General features: G+C 48.6%; 1 protein-coding gene across 1 annotated transcript in view; it reads right to left on the reverse strand.

Annotated features, from left to right (window-relative positions):
- Nucleotides 1-20,779, reverse strand: part of espl1 (extra spindle pole bodies like 1, separase) — a 50,105-nt gene extending 29,326 nt beyond the window's left edge. The window contains exons 1-12 of the mRNA XM_073071206.1: nucleotides 20,649-20,779; nucleotides 16,705-17,751; nucleotides 15,549-15,647; nucleotides 14,301-14,421; nucleotides 13,470-13,606; nucleotides 12,580-12,773; nucleotides 11,542-11,790; nucleotides 8,810-8,954; nucleotides 7,579-7,729; nucleotides 6,940-7,079; nucleotides 2,024-2,158; nucleotides 1,488-1,607 (exon numbers count right to left, since the gene is read on the reverse strand). Of these exons, the coding sequence (XP_072927307.1) occupies nucleotides 1,488-1,607; nucleotides 2,024-2,158; nucleotides 6,940-7,079; nucleotides 7,579-7,729; nucleotides 8,810-8,954; nucleotides 11,542-11,790; nucleotides 12,580-12,773; nucleotides 13,470-13,606; nucleotides 14,301-14,421; nucleotides 15,549-15,647; nucleotides 16,705-17,751; nucleotides 20,649-20,723 (2,613 nt within the window). The 5' untranslated portion in view covers nucleotides 20,724-20,779. The remainder of the gene's footprint in view (nucleotides 1-1,487; nucleotides 1,608-2,023; nucleotides 2,159-6,939; nucleotides 7,080-7,578; nucleotides 7,730-8,809; nucleotides 8,955-11,541; nucleotides 11,791-12,579; nucleotides 12,774-13,469; nucleotides 13,607-14,300; nucleotides 14,422-15,548; nucleotides 15,648-16,704; nucleotides 17,752-20,648) is intronic.
- Between the last annotated feature and the right edge of the window lie 935 nt (nucleotides 20,780-21,714).

A 21,714-nucleotide genomic window follows, 5' to 3' on the forward strand; every position in this document is an offset into this window, starting at 1 on the left:
CCATCACTGAGGACCCTCATGATCCGGACATGCCCTCTTCTCGTTACTACCATCAGGGAGGAGGATCAGGAGCCTAAAGACTCACACTCAATGTTTTAGGAACAGTTTCTTTCCTTCCACCATCAGATTTTTGAATGGTCTATGAACCCACAAACACTATTTCTTTCTTTCTTTTTGCACTATTTATTTTGCAAATTACTGTAATGTTATATCTTTACACTATACTGCCAGGAGACAACATTTATGTAATCTAAGTCAGTGATAAAAGATCTGATTCTGAGTTTGTTACTGGGACTGGAGGGCTTGAATTATTCAGGAGAGACTGGACAGGCTGGGACTGCTTTTCCTGGAGTGAAGAAGACTGGGGCAGGTAACCTTATAAACATTTATAAAACCTAGAGGGGCATAGATAAGGTGGATTTTCCCATTGCAGGGGAGTCAACAATTCTAAGGCACAGGTTTAAGTTGAGAATGCAAAGATTTAAAGGGGCATGTTTTGCAGAAGGTATATGGAATGAGCTGCCAGAGGAGACAACAGAGGTGGGTAAAATTTGGACAGGGTATAACAGAATGAGTATCTTTCCTGGGCTCAGCATATTGATGCAATCATAAAGAAGGCACTTCTCATTGTGAGTTTGAGGACTCCCACTTATTTGCAAGAGTCTGTGGTGAGGACACCACAGACTCTTGCAAATTTCTACAGATGTACCATAGAGAACATTCTGACTGGTTACATCACAGCCTGGTATGGAGGCTCCAATGCACAGGATTGAAAGAAGTTGCAGAGGGTTGTAAACTCAGCCAGCTCCATCACAGGCACAACCCTCCCCACCACCAAGGACATCTTCAAGAGGCAGTGCCTCAAGAAAATGGTATCCATCATAAGGGACCTGAACCATCCAGGACATGCCCTCCTCCTGTTACTGCCACAGGACAAGGGGTGCATGAGCCTGAAGACCACACTCAACAATTCAAAACAGCTTCTTTTCATCTGCCATAAGATGCTTGAACAGTCCGTGAACCAGGGATCACTACCTCACTATCAGTGCTATTTATCGTTTGTAACTTATGTCTGCTACGTGTGCAAATGAGACTGGCTCAGATGGACATCTTGGTCATCATGATCATTGGGCTGGAGTACCTGTTTCAGTGGTTCAATGGGTACAGCCTTTGCCTTCCAGCTACAGGACATCTGGCACTGCCTGTGGGAGTTTGCACACTCTCCGTGACTCTGTGGTTTATCCCCGAGTGCTCTGGTCTGGGTACATCCCACAACCCAATGATGAATGGAGTTGGTAAGTTAATTACCTTTCCGTTTGTGGGTGTACAATGTGGAGGAGGGGTTAGATCTGCAGGAATGTCAGAGGAATAGAAAGGAATCGATGTAAACGGGTAGGTAAAGGTCCTGTTCCCCTGTCGTGTCACTCTTCCAATCTGAAATACATGGCCTGTAAACATCTTCCCTGACGGACAGTGCAGCCACATACCTGCTGGGTGGCGTAGAGCTGCTGACTGCGCAGGATAGAATAGGTGGACATCACCAGTGGGTAGTCACTTTTAGCAGGATCCGAACTCTTCAGGAGGAGCTCGGCTTCATCCAAACAGGTCTGGGGGTAGAGATCGGGGGTGGGGGGCAAGGGAGAGAGCACAGATGATAACATGAGGCTGCTTCACAACATAGTCTCACCACCCTAACCAATGGCAAAAGACACCCACCCACCCAGCAACTCCCCCTCCTTCAACCCTGCAGACAGCTGGACACCGAGTCTGCCTGCCATACCTGCCATGCCCTCCCACTGGTGCTTCAGCACCCTCCCCACCCAGCCCAGGACTCATTGGTCCCACCTCTCCCATTCTGCCGTGTCACCCCTCCATCCCAACCTGTCCATTGCCAGCACCCTTCTCCACCCCCACACTAATCCATTTATGTTCCTCCATTCCCCACATTCCAGATCCCTGGTGTCCACAGACCCACACCAGGTTCCCAGTCATACTCCCTTCCCACCCTTGCCCCAGCACCTACCCCTGCCAGCTGGGCATCTTCCAGCTGCAACAGAATCTCGGCCACATGTAGCAGGACATTGGTGACAGAGAGGGGCTCTGAGTGGGGATCCAGAAGGCATAGGCTCAACCCGTAGCTCTCCATCGCCTGGAAGGGCTTGGGGAAGTAGAGAAGGGAGAGTCAGGAGACACACCAACACGCCTGTTGTCCTCACACACCTCACCTCCCTCCCTGCCGTCTCATCCACACCCTCAGCCTCTCGCCACTCCCCTCCTTCACCTCACCCATCCTCTCACATCCCATTCTTCCCCTCCCTACCTCCTCCCCAGCTTCTCCCCACCTCACACCCATCCCTCTCCCCCTTCTGCTACCCTAACTTCCTCTTCATTCATCCACCTCACACCCTTGTCACCTCTCAACCAGCCATCCCTCCTCTCAAACAGCCTCCCCTACAACCCTCATACCCCACATTCACTTCCCTCCTCAACCACCCGACACCCTCTTCCGTTGTTGTATCATAGAACACTACAGAACAGAAACCAGTCCTACTGCCCATCTAGTCTGTGTCAATTATTCTGTCTAGTTACATCAACACACACCCAGACCATAGCCCTCCATTGCATCCTATCCATGCACCTATCCAAATTTCTCTTAATGTTGAAATCAAACCCACACCCACCACTTCTACAGGCAGCTCGTTTCACTCTCACCATCCTCTGTGTAAAGACATGTTCCCTCAGGTTCCCCTTAAGCATTTCACCTTTCACCCTTAACCCATGATCTCTGGTTGTAGTTTCATCCAACCTCAGTGGAAAAAGCCTGCTCGCATTCACCCCATCTATACCCCTCATAATTTTGTAGAACTATCAAATCTCCTCTCAATCTTCTACATTCTAGGCAATAAAGTTTTAACCTATTCAATCTTTCCTTATAACTCAGGTCCTCCAGTCCCAGCAACATCCTTGGAAATTTTCTCTGTACTCTTTCAATCTTATTGACAACCTTCCTGTAGCTAGGTGACCAAAATTGCACACAATACTCCAAATTAGGCCTAACCAATATCTTACACAACTTCAACATAACATCCCATCTCCTGTACTTTCATATATGAAGGTCAAAAAACTCCCTTAACAACCCTCTCTACATGTGCTGCCACTTTCAAGGAATTAGGGACCTCTATTCTCAGATCCTTTTGTTCTACTGCAATGCTCAGTGTCATACCACTCACTGTGGTACTACTACTCTAGTACATACTCTAGATGGTCCTACGAAAGTGCAACACCTTGCACTTGTCTGCATTAAATTCCATTGGTCATTTTTCAGCCCACCTTTGCAGCCGGTCCAGATCCCACTGCAAACTTTGATAGCCTTTCTCACTGTTCACTACACCTCCAGTCTTGGTGTCATCTGCAAATTTGCTGACCCAGTTAACATTATCATCCAGATCGTTGATATAGATGACCAACAACGGACCCAGAACTGATTCCTGTGGCACTCCACTAGTCACAGACCTCCAGTCAGAGAGGCAACCATCTACTACCAATCCCTGGCTTCTCCTGCAAAGCTAATGCCTAATCCAATATCTTGTCAAATACCTTGCTGAAGTCCACATAGACAACATCCATTGCCTTGCCTCAATCAACTTTGCTGGTAACTTCTTTAAAAAACTCAATAAAGATTGGTTAGACATGACCTACTATGCACAAAACCATGTTGACTATCCCTAATCAATCCCTGTCTGTTTGAATACTCATATACTCAGTCTCTTAGAATACCTTCCAATAACTTTCCCACTACTGATGCCAAGCTCACTAGCCTATACTGCAATATTCTGGTTTATTCTCAGAAACTCATAAACTGCGAAACATTAGCTGTCCTCCAATCCTCTGGTACCTCACCTGTCGCTAAGGATGATATAAATATATCCACTCGGGCTCCTGCAACTTCTGCACTCCCCTCCCCCAGGGTCTGAGGGAACATCTTGTCATGCCCTGGGAATTTATCTACCCAAGACAGCAAACACCACCTCTACAATCTGTATAAAGTTCATGACTTCGCTGCTGCTTTGCCTCTTGAAAACCAAGGTTCCCTAAACCTGTTGTCCTAGCCTTTTATTCTGACAGGAACATACAAACTCTATACTCTCTAAATTTCACTTTTGAAGGCCTCCCTCTTTGCCAGAAAACAGCCTCTTCAAATCCACACTTGCCAGACCCTTTCTGATATCATCAAAATTGGCCTTTCTCCAACTTAGGATCTCACCCCAAGGACCAGACCTATCCTTTTCCATAGCAACCTTGAAACTAATAGCATTATAATCACCAGATACAAAGTGTTCCCCTGCACAAACATGTCACCTGCCCTGTCTCATTACCTAATAGCATATCAAGTATTGCACACACTCTTGTTGGGATTTCTATGTACTGAATGAGGAAACTTTCCTGACACATTTGACAAACTCGATCCCATCTAGCCCTTTTACAGTATGGCAGTCCAAGTCAATATGTGGAAAGTTAAAATCACTTATTATCACAACCTTATGTTTCTTGTAACAATCTGCAATCTCTTTACAAATTTGTTCCTCTAAATTCCACGGACTATTGAGTGGCCTTTAATATAGCCCCATTAACATGGTCATACCTCTGTTATTCCTCATTTCTATCTATAAAGCCTCTCTACACGAATTCTCCAATCTGTCCTGAATGAGCATTGCCGTGATATTTTCCTGACTAGTAACGCCACCCCTCCGGCTCTATCACGTCTGAAACAACGGAACCCCAGAATATTGAGCTGCCAGTCCTGCCCCTCCTGCAACCATGTCTCAGCAATGGCGATAATATAATTCCATGTGTTGATAAGTCCTGAGTTCATCTGCCTTTCTTACAATACTTCTTGCATTGAAATATACACAGCTCAGAACATTAGTCCCACCATGCTCAACGTTTTTCATTCCTGACTTTGTCTGAGGTCTCAACAACATCTGTCTCTACAACCTCTCCACTAACTGTTCTGACACTCTAATTCCCATCTCCCTGCAACTCTGGTTTAAACCCCACCGTGCAGCATTCATGCTAGGATATTAGTTCCCCCTCCAGTTCGGTGCAAACAATTCCTTCTGTAAAGGTCCCACCTTCCCTGGAAGAGAGCCCAATGTTCCAAAAGTCTTATGCCCTCTTGCTACACCAACTCCTTGGCCATGTGTTAAACTGGATGATCTCCCTATTTCTGGCCTCACTAGCATGTGGCCAGGGTAGCAATCCTAAGATCACAACCCTGAAGTCCTGTCCTTTAACTTAGCACCTAACTCCCTGAACTCAATTTGCAAAACCTCGTCCCTCTTCCTACCCACATCATTGGTACCTATATGGACCACAACCTCTGGCTGCTCACCCTTTTACTTAAGAATGTGAGGACTTGATCCGAGATGTCTTGGACCCTGACACCTGGGAGGTAACAAATTATCCGGGAATTTCATTCTCATCCACAGAACCTCCCTTCTGTTCCCCTAACTAATGAATCCCCTATCAGAACAACTTGCTTCTTCTTCCCCTCCCTTCTGAGGCACAGAGCCATACTGTGACTTTCCTCTACTGTCTTCCTTCCTCAACACTATCCAAAGTGGTATACCTGATGTTGAATGAGATGGTCACAGGGGTACTCCACACTGGCTGTTTAACCCCTTTCACCCTCCTGACTGTTACCCAGATGTCCTGCACCTTGGGTGTAAGTACCTCTCTATAAGCTGCACCAGATTTCCAATAATAAAACAATAAATACACATAAATAAGCAATAGGACTCACCCTTTTCCCTCAAAGTCCATCATTATTGTTACTAATTCATTAATCTATGGTATCTTTGCTCAAAATTACCTTGACATTTGAGAGAACTTTTTTTAAAAAAAAGACAATTATTGCCAATTTGGTGACACACTGACAAAAGGATTGGCACCCCTCATATAAGAGGACAGTGTAGAAGGCTGTCTGAGGTTACAACAGGATCTTCATCACCTGGGAAAGTGGGCGAGGGAATGACCAATGTAATTTAACTCAGACAAATACATTTTGGACAGTTAAACCAGGGCTGGACTTACACTGTGAATTGGAGGGCCCAAGAAATGTTACCGAACAGCGAGACCTTGGACTACAGGTGACTAGTTCCCTGGAAGTGGGACACAAATGGACTGGCAAAGGCGCTTGGCACGCTGGACTTCATCAGTCAGGGCTCTGAGATACAGGAGTTGTGACATCACATTATAGCTGTGCAAAATGTTGGCGAGACCATGGTTGGTGTAGTGTGACCAGTTCTGGTCACCCAGCTAGAGGAAAGATGGGAATGAGCTGGAGTGGATGCAGAAAAAATTATGGAGATGTTACCAGGACTGAAGGGCTTGAGTTACGAGGAAAGGCTGGGACCGTTGCACCTGGAAAAAAAGGTGGCAGTGGGGTAACCTGACCTGACAGTCTTTTTCCCCAGGGCTTGGGAGTCTAAAACTAGAGGGCACAGATTTAAGGTGAGAGAGGAGAGATGTAAAGGGGACCCGAGGGACAAGTTTTTCACAAGACACCAGAACATACATATGCTGGAATCTGGAGCAACAATCTGCTGGAGGAACTCACCAGATCTTTCTGCATCTACTGTGTGCCTGTACATGTGTCCATCTGTGTGGAGTGAGGAGTTATCAATGGTTTGAGTTGAAACTTCTTCCCCTCCCCCACAGATGCTGCTTGACTCACTGAGTTCGTCTAGCAGATTGTCTGCAGTCTCTAGAGAGATGGTGCTCATCTGGAATGAGCTACCGGAAGATATGTTGGAGGCAGGTACAAATACAATGCCTGGCACCTGGACAAGAAGGGAGGAGAGGGAGATGGGCCTAACTCAGGCAGAAGGGACTGGCAGAGATCAGCAAGGATGAGTTGTCGCAAGATTCTTAAGTTACCTTGTCCATGAGCCGGTAGAGAGCAGCCATCAGGTGAAGATCGTGGACTGTCTGCTCCAGGCTGCGGAGGGCAGGAGCCAGATACTCTGAAAGGACCCTCTTCCAAAGGTGCAGGGCTTGGTCCAGGGGTCGGCAGTGCCCTGGCAGTGGGAAGGCAGAGAACAGGATGTGTATATGGTGAGGATTCCATAACAATGCCTCAGGTTAATGCCAACAGAGGGAGAGAATGTGTAGAGAAGTTGACAGAGGTGGTGGGGGGCAGGAAACTGCTTAACTTTGAGGTCTCTGACCTCAGACTGGCTAGCGGTGTGCTGGGGTGGGGGGGTTGAACAAGTGGGGAGGGAGGGGCAGTGGGAGAGGGTGAGATTACCGAGTTCCATTGACAGATCTCGGCCCTCAGAGATGTGGCGGGGGGGGGCGGGAATCAAGCAGACTCACAAGTCTTACCCTTCAAGCTGAAGGTAATGGTGGAGGAAAGGTGGGAGGGATCACACACACTCAAGTGTCTTAGCTTGCATGTTGAAGTTAGGGAGAGGGAGGATTGGAGGAGGAATTGCATGCACACACGTGTCTCAGACCACAGGTTGAATGCGACAGGAAGGAGGGAGGAGTTGGGGGTGGGGGATAACACACACTCACGGTTCTCAGCACGCAGGTTGAAGGCAATACTGTCTTGTGGGAAGGCTGCCCCCTGCTGTCGCTCCTCATAATCCACATCATTGGTTTCTCCCTCCTCCAGCCCAGCAGTGCCCACTGCTGCTGCCCGCTTCCTCCGGCACCCTTCCACACTCTGTGGGGGGGGGGAGGGGGAGGAGAGATAAGGTGGTGTCAGGTACAGAGAGAGAGACATGCACAGAGGCAGAAAGACAGATGCCTGAACTCTAAACCAGTCCCATACTGCACAGATAGTGAAGAGTCTGAACTCACTTGAAAAACCCAAGCACTACCTCAGACCACTACCCCTCTCTCAACTTGCAAATATCACAATGATTATTTTGTTCTGCAAGCTGTGAAATCTTTGTTAACTTAAGTTTATGTTAAGTTGTGTGGGTAATGTCCAGTGCAACATTTTGGAGAATCTATCCTGGGTCCAACACATTGATGCAATAATGAAGAAGGCATGCCAGTGGTTATACTGAATTAGGAACTTGAGACCCGGTATGTCACCGAAGACCCCAGCAAATTTCTACAGATGTACCATGGAGAACATTCTAACTGGCTGCATCTCCATCTGATATGGAGACTCCCACACAGAGGTTCACAAGAGACTGCAGAGGGTTGTAGACTCAGTCAGCTCCATCACAGGTACAAGCCCTCCCCAACATCGAGGACACCTTCAAAAGGTGATGCCTCAAGAAGATGGCATCCACCACTAAGCACCTCTTCTCGCTACTACCATCAAGGTGGTGGTACACACAGACACACATTCAACAGTTCAGGAACAGCTTCTTTCCCCTCTTTTATCAGATTTTTGAATAGTCCACGGACACTATCCCACTATTTTGCTCTCTTTCATGCACTAATTTTGTGATTCATAGTCATTTTTATGCCTTGCATGGCACTGCTGCTGTTAAACAACAAATTTCACATCATATAGTATATCAGTGAAAAATGAAGGGCAATGTGCGAGGGAAGGGTTAAATTTATCTTGGAGTAGGTTAAAGGGTTGGCATAACATTGTAAGCCAAAGGGCTGTACTGTACTGTGCTCCATATGATAATAAATCTAATTCTGTTGCAAGAAGTTAATTTTCGTGTCATTTGTGCTCTGCATGCTGTGACAACGAACAGAGAAGACAAGGCCACAGTGCTCCCCACCCCATTATCCCACCACCCCCAACAAGACGGGATGTATAAAGGAGTTGTCTCACATCCCGGATTCTGTCCTCCAGATTGCAGATGTAGAGCCATAGGGAGGCTCGAGCCTGGTCATCCTGCAGTTGCTGCCTGCTGGTGGAGGTCTCCAGCAAGGATTCCAGAATCACCAGTGCCTCCTCCACGCAGTCTGTGGCTGAACTGTAAAGAAGTGGGGAAACAGAGGTGAGGGAAATATTCTAATCCTTTCTACACCCCTCATGACTTTAGAAATCTCCATATGGCTGGCTATATGACTCAGAGATTCTGCAGATGCTGGAAATTTTGAACAACATACAAAATGCTGGAGGAACTCAGCAGGCCAGGCAGCATCTATGGAACAAACAGTTGATGTTTCAGGCAGAGACTCTCCATCAGAACTGTTGAATACTCCCCTAATACAGTAAGATTGACTCTTGTCCTCAACCCCACATGGTATTCCATCTACCACTTCCTTGACCATTCTCCCAACTATCCCACCTGGCCACAATGCCATCACTTCCTTCATCCAGATTATTAATGCACAAGGTGAACAGAAGTGGTCCCAAAACTGATCCTGCGGAACACCACTAGTCACTGGCAACCATCCCAAAAAGGCTCTCTTTGTCCCAGCCTAACAATCATCTGTCCATGCAAGGACCTTGCTTCTAACACCATGGGCTTTTGTCTTGTTTAGCTTACCTTGATTCAACTTGCAAATTAAACTTAAAAATTGTGGAACTAGGAAAATCCCTGTGCACCTCCAATTTCTGGATACGCAAAGCCAGAGAGCAGAGGACCTTTGGCCCAAATGGTCCATACAGATCAAGATTCTTACATAAGCCTGTCCAATTTGTTCAACATGTTTGGCCCATAAACCTTTCCTATCCATGTACCTGTCCAAGTGTTTTATAAGTGCTATTAACTAACTTGCCTCAACCACTTCCTCTGGCAGCACGTTCAATAGATGGACCATTCTCTAAGTGAAAAAGTTGCCCTTCAGTTTCCTATTAAATCTTACTACCAGCTCAAACTGTAAGATATCATTAAGGGAATCCTAAACTTGGGATTCCCAAATCCCTTTGCACCTCCAATTTCTGAATACTCTACCCGTGTAGAAAATAGTTTGCACTTTTAATCTTCCTACGAAAGTGCATTACCTTACACTATTTCACCTGCCACTTCTTTTTCCATCCTATCCAAGTCTTTCTGCAGTCTCCGACACTATCTGCCCCTCCAACTATACTCCAAGGAATAAACTCGCAACCTGCCCAACATCTCTGCGTAATTCAGTCCCTCCAGCCCCAGCAATGTCCTTGTAAATCTCCTCTGCATTTTTTCCACCGTATTGACATCTTTCCTACAACAGAATACCAAAACTGTACACAGGACTGCTAGTGCAGCCTTGTACAACTGCAACATAATATCCCAACTCCTTTACCCAGTGCCCTGACTGGAGACCAAGTGTGGTAAACATCTTCCTCACTACCTTGTCTACTTGTAATGATATCCCAAATGGGACCTCACCAACATTCTCTCCCATTCTAGAGAACAGCCTACACCTTTAACCCTGACCCCGTTGTTCCCCATTGAACAGCACAACACAGGAACACAATCTTAAACAAAATTAGTAATCAAATGTCCAACTAAATTAGTTCCTACTACATACACAATGACCCCATCCTTCCATTTCCTGCCTGTCTAACAGCCTCTTAAACGCCTCAACCACCAGCCTTGGCGGCCACCAATACACTTTATACTCTGTAAAATAATACTTGCCCCTCACATCTCCTTTAAACTTTCCCCTCTCACTTTAAATGCATGCCCTCTGCTATTAGTCATTTCCAGTCTGGGTGAAAGATACTGTCTGTCTACTCTATCTATACCTCTCATCATTTTATAAACTTCTATCTGATCTCCCCTCACCCTCTGATGCTCCAGAGAAAAACAACCCAAGTTTGTCCAACCTTTTCATATAGCTCGTGCCCTCTCATCCAGGCAACATCCTGGTGAATTTAAAAACGCAAACACGAGGAAATCTGCAGATGCTGAAAATTCAAGCAACACACACAAAATGCTGGTGAAACGCAGCAGGCCAGTACTTCTATAGGGAGAAGTACTGTCGACGTTTCAGGCCGAGTCCTTTTTTCATCCTGAAGGGTCTCAGCCCGAAACGTCAACTGAACATCCTGGTGAACCTCCTCTGCACCACTCCTGTAATAGAGTGACCAGAACTGCACACAATACTCCAAGTGCTGCCTGAACAGAGTTAATTTATTAAGCTACAGCACAACTACCTGACTCTTGAACGCAGTACCTCAACTGAATAAGGCAAGCATTTTATACAACTTCTTTACTATCCTATCAACCCGTGTAGCCATTTTCAGTGACCCAAAATCCCTCTGCACATTAAAGCGCTGTTAAGGGTCTGGCATTAACTGTGTACTATTGCTTTATATTTGAAGTGCATGCATTCGTGGATGCCAACCCTACCCCATCCCAACAGGTTGTCCTACTTTCATGACCCTTCCACATGCTCCCCAAGAGTGCTGGCAACTCCCAACCCTCACCAACATTCCCTCCCCATTTGGAAACAGTCCACACCTTTATCTCAATTCCTGTTAAATAGAGATCTCTGTTCCTGGACACCAACACTACTGCCTTCCTTTCTGCAATAAAGACCAACCTTCCCCTGCAGTCCTGAATCAAGCCCCACATTCCCCTCTCTACCACTCTATGTGCTTGCCGACACACTGCCCCATGGCCTCACCATTGGGTGTGCTGTCGGAAGTCACGGTAACACAGGACCTGTGCCAGCTCCACCAGATGCACAGCACGCTCCTGCTCCAGCCGGGCACACGGCTCTTGGTCTGCCAGCTGCAGCAGGTCACAGATCACATTGAACCTTTCCTGGGCAGTGTCCACCCGCAGCCGCTTGTAGGCCTGCAGCTCCTCAGAGAGCAGCCCAGCCAGGAAGCAGGAATCCAGGCCCCAAGGCTCTAACGCATCCATCAACGTCCTGTGGATAGGGAGAGGCATTAGAATAGAAGGGTTAGTGATACGGACTGCACACGCACAAAAGGTCAGTGTAACACTGTGCACGAACAGAGGTCAGTGAAAGAACGCACATGCCATTGTAAGAGTTTTACAGCATGCACATGCCACTTGTAACACCACACACATAAACATAGGTCAGCGTAACACCACGCGCACACACACAGAGGAATCAGTGTAACATCACACACATATGGGGGTCAGCGTAATGTCTCTCTCACTCACTCACACACACATACACAGAGTGAAAGTGCAGTACATGTACATGCATTAAATTCTGATGCCAGAGGTTAGCCTTATCACACAAGAGTCTGATAACAGTGGGGTAGAGGCTGTCCTGGAGCCTGATGGTACGTGCTTTCAGGCTTTTGCATCTCCTGCCCAGTGGGAGGGAGGAGGAGAGAGAATGTCTGGGGTGGGTGGGGTCTCTGATTATTCTGTCTGCCTCACTCAGGCAGTGAGAAGTGTAGACAGAATCCATGGAGGGGGGTGGGGGGAGGCTGGTTTTCATGATGTGCTGAGCTGTGTTAGCAAAACTCTGCATGTTTTTGTGGTCACGGGCAGAGCAGTTGCTGTACCAAGCCATGAAGCATTCAGGCAGAATGCTTTCTATGGTGCATCAATAAATATTGCTAAGGGTTGATGGAGGCATGTTTCAGCCCCATCCCTTGAAACTATGCACCTGCAGAAGGGGAGGGGTGGCGGGGGGGAGAAGAGGTGAAGGGGAAATGAAGGAGGAGGGAAAGGGTCCTACCTGAGCTGGAGCTCCTCGTCCCCATCTTTCACTGCCTCGGCCTTCAGGCTGACCCACAGAGCAACGGGCTTGGACAGGGAACCTGGACCCCAACAGGCTGGTGAGCCGAGCCACACGGTGACCAGGTCCAGAGCCAGCTGCAACCTCCCCGCCTTCCGACAGCAGTCCACCAGCAGCCGGTAGAACTTAGGAACCTGTAGGGGAGTGACAAGGTAGGAGAGAGGCAGGTGGTGAGGGCTAGTCTGATGGGGCAGCGAGAGACAAAGTAGCATAGTCTGATCAGGAAAGGGAAGAGTGGACTGGTGGAGAGCCCGACACAGGCAGACAGGGAGAGGAGACAGGATAGTCCAACAGAAGAGGGAGATAGAGCGGGGAGGGGGGGGGGTGGTGGTCTGACAGTTTCCATATAGTCAGCATAATACTTTATCTTCTTTATAACAGAATAACCATCAGTCTTCTCCTCACTTAAATTTCTGATTCCTGCATCAATTGCTCCAATGTCCACTTTTCTTGCGCTGCCGTCCCCACTCAACATTTATCAGCACCACAGGCTTATATGGTTTCTCACACTTCTCAGTAAATTCTTCAAGTTGTCTCCAAAGCATCTATCCTTTCTACATTGTCCTTGACAGTGCTTACAGACAGAGAGAAAGTTTCATGTTAGTTGTGTTTTGTCCAGTCATAAGTCTCTTAACTTGGGGCTTTGCTTCTTTGATCCGCTTTTTAGCTTTATGATTCAGTGGAGGGAGGGAGAGGGGTTGTGGGTTACTGTGTAATCCAATGGTGAAGTGGGTGGGGGGGTTGGGAGAGGACAGATTGTGAGGAAGGTGGGAGAGGAGGAGTGCAGGGGAAGAGAGAGTGGACAGCCACCCCACCTCCTTGGGACTTACCCGATCCTGGGGGAGATGTATGTGCCGGAACCAGCCAGGTAGGGGTCCCTCCATTCCCAGGGCGCAGGCCACCTCTATAGCCTGTGTGAACAGTCTGTGGCTGTAGAACCCATAGGCCAGGTTGTGGACCCGCAGAGCTGTGGGGAACAGAATGCAGGTAAGCCATTAGAGGTGAGAGACTCGTACAAGGGGTAAACACTGTTGCCATATATCGCACTGAGGGAAGGAAACGCACAGGGAATGTCTATGCCAGACATCATGTCAGGGACAAGAAACTCTGAGGAGGCTCCTGTGCCAGATATTCTGCGGGGGACAGGGAACGTGCAGGAAGTGCCTGTGCCAGCTATCAAGCTGAGGGCAAGGAGCACGCAGCAGGTGCCTGTGACACACATTGTGTCAGGGACAGGGAGCACGAAGGGGGTATCTGACAGATATTACGCTGAGGGCAGAAAGTACACAGGAGGCATCCGTGCCTCCACCCACCCATCTTTCTCATTACCTGGTCTTACCCATCACCTGCTATCTTGTACTCCTTCCCTTACCTTCTTATTCTGACTTCTGCCCCCTTCCTTGCCCATCCTAATAAAGGCCCTTAGCCTGTAAAGTCAACTGTTTATTCAATTCCATAGATGCTGTTTGACCTGTTGAGTTCCTCCAGTATTTTGTGTGTGTTGCTCAAGATTTCCAGCACCTGCAGAATTTCATGTGTTTCGGTCACTCTGTTTACAAAGGACTTAGATGGATAGGTGGATAGCGAATCCAACCCTCTATCTCCCCATGGTTCCCAACTCCACAGGGTGACAGACAACCCCATTTGCCTTTCCCACTTACCTGTAGCACCCGCGTACTCAGACAGACCCTCCTGGGTCAGTGCAGCTTCCAGCTGCACCATTGTTTTCACCATATCGTGACAGGAATCCGCCAAGCATTGGGCCTCTGAGGGATCTTTCTCCTGGGAGAGAGGAATATAAATAGCCTCAACATAATGCAAGCACCAGTCCTCACACTAAATACTTTACAACCAGTTACCTATTTTATTTTAGATTATAGCAGTGGAACAGAACATATTCAGTCTACAATGCAAACACACTTAACCCGTTTGAAGCACTGAGGATTCTTTGTGATACAGTGGGCTCCAACTCATCAGGATTAAATTTAAAATTAAATAATATTTTCCAAGTAATTCAGAGTCAGAGAACTACAGCGCAGAAACAGGCATCTAGTCCTTGCTGAGCTGTAATTCTGCCTTGTCCGCACTGGGATCATAGCCCGCCATACCCCTCCCATCCATGTACCTATCCAAAATTCTCTTAAACGTTGAAATCAAAACCGCATCAACCACTTCTGCTGACAGCTTGTTCCACACTCACACCACCCTCTGAGTGAAGATGTTCTCACTCAGATTCCCCTTAAATATTTCACCCTGAACCTATGACCTACCAAGAATCTGGGGATCTTTGGAGATCTGTATCAAACCGTACTACGTGGAACTCTGTCAAAGAGCTTTACTGAAATCTATATAGACAACACACACAAAATAAAACTGCAGATGGCTAGAGAACCAAAATTTTGGGTAGAGAGATTCAATTGTAATGGCCTGGGAGTATCTAATGTCTCTGGGCCAGTACCCGATGAAGACGAGATGGAAGGGATCTCATTGAAACCTCCCAGATATTTAAAGCCTGGACAGAGCAGATGTGGAGAGGACATCTTCTTCAATAGGAAACTCTAGGATTCGAGTGCACAGCCTCAGAATGAAGGAACATCCCTTTGGAACTGGAACAATGAAGAATTTCTTCAGCCAGAGGTGGTAAATCTGTCAAATTAATTGTCAGAGGGTGGTGGAGGCCAAAATCATTGAGATTGACAGGTTCATGATTGGCAAGGGAAACTGACTGTTAGAGGAAGAAGGCGGGAGAATGAGGATAAAAAAAAAAGCCATGATTGAATGGCCTAATTTCTGCTGGTTTAGGGAATGGAGAGAGACTGCAGTTATGTGGGGAGTGGACAGAGCCGAGAGAGGCAAATTGCTGGGTGGGGGGGAGGAGGGTGAGCAGATGCGGGATGTGTCGTCATTACCTGAGACTCCATTAGGTAATCATACACACTGCTGGTGAAGCCTTCCAAATTCTGAAAGCACTGTTTCCACAGGGCAGTCTGTTCCTGAGCCCCATCCACCTGCGAAACACAATGGGAGACACCATTAATGAGTCCTGGTGGAGAGAAGGCTAACAATCAGCCCAACCCCTCCCAGGCCAAGCTCAGCACAGCTCTCCCCAGGTTACAGATGACTGAAAGACTCAGAAAGAGTGAACGTAGAATGATTCTAATTCTGGGAGAGTCTGGGACCAGAAGCATAGCCTCAGAATAGAAGATTGTCTGTTTAGAACAGAGATGAGGAGGAATTTCTTTAGCCAGAAGGTGGTGAATCTGTGGAATTCATTGTCACAGACAGTGGTAGAAGGCAAGGCAATGGGAATATTTAAAGGAAACATTAATAGGTTCTTGTTTACTAAGGTTGTCAAAGGTTATGGGAGAAGTCAGAGAATGGGGTTGAAAGGAAAATAAATCAGCCATGATGGAATGGTGGAGAAGACCATTTTGTTCTGATGTCTTATGATCTTATGGCTGCTCAGGGAGAGCCAGAAGGTGTCAGTGAAGGAGCTTAGTCAGGCAGTGCCAGCCAGCTAAAAGGAGATTCAACTAGGCAGATGTCAGAAACCACTCACACCAAGCACCCCCTCCCACCAACCAAAGCAGGAACAGAGCCTCTGCTCAACCCCCTTCACCAAGACTATGCATTGCTCTCCTCCCACCACCCAGGAACTTTCCTCATCCTTCCTCTCACATCTTTTTTTTCCCACTGACTCCTTCAACCCCTTTCCCCTCCAATTGTGTTTATCTTCTCCACTCTCTCCTCAACTCTCTCAGTCCTCACTCCCACCTCCTGTCTCACAAGAGGTAGGCAGAGCCTCAGGAAGGTTGCCGTCCCTGGCAAATCCTGGGCCAAAAGGATCCTCCCAGACGCAATTCCTCCCTCCTTTCTCCACTCTCTCCAGCTTCCCTCTTCACCCCCTCTCTCTTCACACCCTCCACCCCATAACCTCCCTCTCCCCCTCCGACTGCACTCTCACTCACTCTCCCTCTCCACATCCTATCTCCATGCCACCTTTCTGCCCACTTCCTACCCTCCCAGCCCACCACCCCTTCCTCACTCCTCCCTCCCATATCTCACCTCCTGTGTCAGCAGAGGGAGGTAGAGCCGGAGGAAGGCAGCCAGTCCTAACAATTCTTGGGCAGAGAAAGGCTCCTTCTGCCCTCTCCTTGCCTCTAGCCCAGCTGCCATAGTCAGTTGCCGGCAGCCCAAGGCCAGGGCCCACATCTCATCCCAGCCTGGAGCCTCTCCCACTGAGTGCAGCAGCTGCTCGGCCTGGTCTAGGGTCTCGCTCCACCCCAGCCCTGGGAGCCTCATCCGGGCCGCCAGCTGGCAAAGACCCAGGCAGGCCCCAAAGTGGGGCGGGGCACTGGAGGGGAGGAGCTCCTGGGCCCGGGAAAGGATGTCCAGGGCCAGCGTGGGATGACCAGCCCTGCACAGGACTGAGCAGCAGTGGGTGGTCAACTGGCAGATCAGGAAGGGGCTGGGACCAATGGAGTCCAGCGAGGGCAGCAGCCCCTCCTCGAAAGCCCGGGCCAGATGCCCAGCCTGCCCCTTGCTTGGCCAGCCGCCACCCTTCTCGTACAGGCTGCAGGCCAGTGAGAACTTCCCAAGCAGTGGGCTGGGCCTCAATGGGCCCCCCTCCAGGAGGGCCAGGAACCGGAGGGAGCTCAGTCGCAGTGTCAGGGCCTGCCGGTAGGGTCTGCCTCCACCTTCCTCGCTTGCCTCCTCCTCAGACTCCGCCCTCTTCCACAGCACACTGAAGCTGTTCTTGGCCACCGCCTCATAATCTTGGGTGAAGCCAGCACTCCCACCGCGGCAGGAGGCCAGGTCCTGGTACAGGTGATAGCACAGGGGCAAGCAGCAGTCAGCAGAGGCGCCAGCAGTCGCCGCCGCTCTCAGCAGATGGAAGAGCAGCCGCTCGGCATAGAGCGGTTGCGCTGGTGGACTGCCTGAGGCCCGGTAGCCCTGGTAGGCCAGCTCCCCCAATCGGCTCAGGCTATCAGGATGCCTAGGGTCAGAAGTCCCCTCGCACAGCCGCTGGATACAGGCCCGCAGCACTCGGTCACAGGTAGCCCGGTTCTCAGCACTCTCTCTCGGCTGTTCCAACAGGCTGCGCAACGACTCCTGCAGGGAGGAATTGGAATTGGTTTATTACTGCCACACATACCAAGGTACAGCAAAAAGGTCCTTTTGCATACTATTCATACAGATCAAATCATTACACAATGCATTGGAGTAGAGCAAGGTAAAACAATAACAGAATAGCAAGATGTACCTAATAGAGTTGTGAAAACCTGTGCCAACCAACTAGCTGGAGTGTTCAAGAACACTTCCAATCTCTCAGTTCTGCATTCGAAGGTTCTCTCCCATTTCAAAAGGATGACAATCATACCAGTGCCCAAGAAGAACAGGGCAAGCTGCCTCAATGACTATCACCCAGTGGCACTCACATTTACTGTGAGGAAGAGGTTGGTCATGGCTAGAATCAACTCCTGCCTAAGCAGAGACCTGGACCCACTGCAATTTGCCTACCACCACAATAGGTCAACAGCAGATGCAATTTCACTGGCTCTCCTCTCAGCCTTGGATCACCTAATCAACAGCAATATCTACGTCAGACTGCGGTTTATTGGCACAGCTCAGTGTTCAACACCATCATACCCTCAGTACTAATCAACAAGCTCCAAAACCCAGGGCCTCTGTACCTCCCTCTGCAACTGGATCCTTGACATCCCCTCAGGAGACCACAGTCTGTGTGGATCAGAAATTACATCTCCTCTTCGCTGACAGTCAACACCGGCACATTTCAAGGATGTGTGCTTATCCCACTGCTCTACTCTCTCTATAAACAATAACAAGGGCATCTCTGTTGGAGAGTTCTGCAGCTGCACAGCATGAGAGAAGCACATGGGCCATGAGATCAACAAGATTGTAAGAGTACAGAGAAAATTTACAAGCATGTTGACCTTCCACTCGGCCTTGGATCACCTAGACAACAGCAATACCTATGTCAGACTGCTGTTCATTGATACAGCTCAGTGTTCAACACCATCATACCCTCAGTACTAACCAACAAGCTCCAAAGCCCAGGGCCTCTGTACCTCCCTCTGCAACTGGATCCTTGACTCTCAAACATCTATAGATTTGCCAATGATACAACTGTTGTCCAGCAGGATTTCAAACGGTGATGAGGAGTACAGGAGTGAGATAGATCAGCCAATTGAGTGGTGTCACAACAATAACCTTGCACACAACGTCAGTAAGACCGAGGAATTGATTGTGGACTTCAGGATGGGGAGGTCGAGGGAACACACACCAGTGAGGGGTCAGCAGTGGAAAGGGTGAGCAGTTTCAAGTTCCTGGGTGTCAACATCTCTGAAGATCTATTCTGGGCCCAACATTTTGATGTAATTATGAAGAAGGCACACCAGCATTAGGAGTTTGAGGAGATTTGATATGTCACCAAATATTCTAGCAAATTTCTGCAGGTGTACAGTGGAGAGCTTCACCGTCTGGTGTGGAGAAACCACGGTACGGAATTGAGAAAAGTTCCAGAGGGTTGCAATGCTCCATCATGGGCACCAGCCTCTCCACCATCGAGGACATCTTCAAAAGGCACCATTTAAGGACCCCCATCAACCAGGAATTGCCCTCTTATCATTACTACCATTAAATTTCTGAATAAACAATGAACCCATGAAAGGGTGGCTGGCTTCTGTGAGGTACTGAAGGTGGGGGGAAGTTATCAGGGTCAAGTCTGTCATCACACACCCAAGTGGACATATTAATTGTAGGACCCTTAACTGTGTTGATGTGTGAGGGTATCTAAGTCCACAGTTTTCTGAAAGTGGCCACACAGTAAGAAGGCACACTTGCCTTTATTAGCCGAGGAATGGAGTTTAATGTGTCAAGAAGTTACTAAATTCTGTTCAGGCTGCGTTTGGAGCCTGAACAGAATATCTTATTGAATATCTTATTGCTCGACAGGCAACTTCTTATGTTCTAAGATACAGGGCATTTGGAAATGTTAGCGAGGATGTGGTAAAGGAGTTTATTCTGGACAAGTGAGAGGTTGCATTTTGGGATGTCAAATGCAAGATAGGAAATTATACATTAAATGATATGCAGAGGGATCTTGGGGTCCAAGCCCAAAACTGACTGAAAGTGGCCACACAAGCAAATATCATGGTAAGGAAGGCATATGACATGCTTGCTTTTTATTAGTCCAAGCATTGAGTTCAAGAATCAGAAATTCCTTTACAGCTTAAAAAAAACTCTGCTTCAGCCCCAGCAATCAATTTTGGATGCCTCATTGGAGACTTTGGAGAGGGTGCAGTATGCCTCTGCTGATCAGCATCAATCCAGAAAGATGCTGCCTGAATTTAAGGTCATGAGCTATAAGGAGAGGATATATTGAGTGGTGGGTGGCCTTTGACAGATATGCAAATGTGCAGGGAGGAACATGGACAGTCAGGCAAAAGTAATAGCTTAGTAGGCAGTAGGCTCCATCACAATCCTGACCCACAGATGGTGGAGAGGATCAGCAGGGGATCTATGTTGCTCTGCCAAGTTTGTGTTTTTAATTTCAGATTACCAGTTTCTGTGTTTATTCTTGTCTCCATTATCTGCCAAATTTCAGCTAACATACTTCTCCCATAATCTACCATGCACTCCTACCTTCACTGGGCAGAGAAAGGGTTACAGCCAGGGGTCAAAGCTCACAGGAAGGGGACAGCGAGGGTAATATGAACTGGACCGAGGCAAGTCAGGGTCACAGTGAAGGGGTCAGGGTTTTGTGGGAGCCAACACAGGGATCAAGGTTCAGGAAAGGCAAACTGGAGATTAATGGGGGGGGGGGGGGAGGGATCAGAGACATGGCCATAACAGTGAGGCCTAGGTCAAGGTTCAGTGAGGATTAACCCAGGAGTCACAGTCGTGGTTGGGATCAGTGCTCTGTGAAGGACAGAGTACGAAGTTGAATACGAAAGAGTTGTGGGGATGGCGGCAGCACCAGGGCTCACCTGCAGCTCGGCCCGTAGCCGGTCACAGTCCCGCGGGCCGCCAGTGCGGCGCCGCAGCTCCGCTACGCTCACCATCTCCCTGTTAAGGTCTGCAACGGCCTGCCGACGGCCGTTCGTCGTTAGCCGTTCAAAACCACCCGCGCTCGCTCCAGCCAATCACAGAACGTGCCCACCCTCCCACGTGATGCAGCACGAGTCAAGCTCCCGCCAATCACAGTCTGGTCCGTCAAGCGCGGGCCGGCCATCGCCCACATGACACTGCCTTCTCGTGAGCACCCGCCAATCGCAGCACGGCCCTCCCCCCATGTGTTGTAACCGCCTTCCGTCGACTGTCCCCGCGCTCCGATACGTCAGGCAGCCAGCGCAGGCAATGAGAGCTAAGTTCCTCAACACCTTCCACCAATCGCAACCAGCAGTCTGACGCACATGATCAGCTCGACACAAACCGCTCCGCCCCTCTCTAATGGGCCAATCACAGATTGTGAAAGCAAAAATGCAGGAAGATGCCCGCTCCTAACGGAGTTAATGTCAGTGATTTACCATATTTTCCTCTCATCCAAACCCCTCCCAGCGACATACAGAACGCCTTTCCCGAGCAGGATTTCGGCGGGGGCTGCTCACTCATACACTGTAACAAGCGATATAACTATTAATTGATAAATTCCTCCCAGCCCCATTGCCGAGTCAGGGTGGTTTCTTAATTTCATTTTCTAACCAATGCCTTAGGTTAATAATAAAGTGGATGAGGACAGGTGTTGGCAGCTGCCTGTTCACAGAGCTACAGTCCATCCAGCCGGCCTGGTGTGGAGGGAGGGAACATTCGGGTAACTGGTAGGCGGGGAAAGTTCGACCCCTCGAGTATGGTCACTCCCTATTATTCAAGAACGCGATTAAATCATCACAACTACATTACATTCTCACCACACCCCCTTCTTCCTCCTCACCACTCCCCTCACACCCTCCCACATTCCCCCACCCTTCCCCTCCATCATTCTCCCTCCTTCCCTTGCTTTCCTCCTCACTCCCTCGCTCATTCACTCTTCCTCTTCTTCCCCTACCTCACTCC

Source organism: Hemitrygon akajei, chromosome 18 (assembly GCF_048418815.1).
Source record: "Hemitrygon akajei chromosome 18, sHemAka1.3, whole genome shotgun sequence".
NCBI lineage: Eukaryota > Metazoa > Chordata > Chondrichthyes > Myliobatiformes > Dasyatidae > Hemitrygon > Hemitrygon akajei.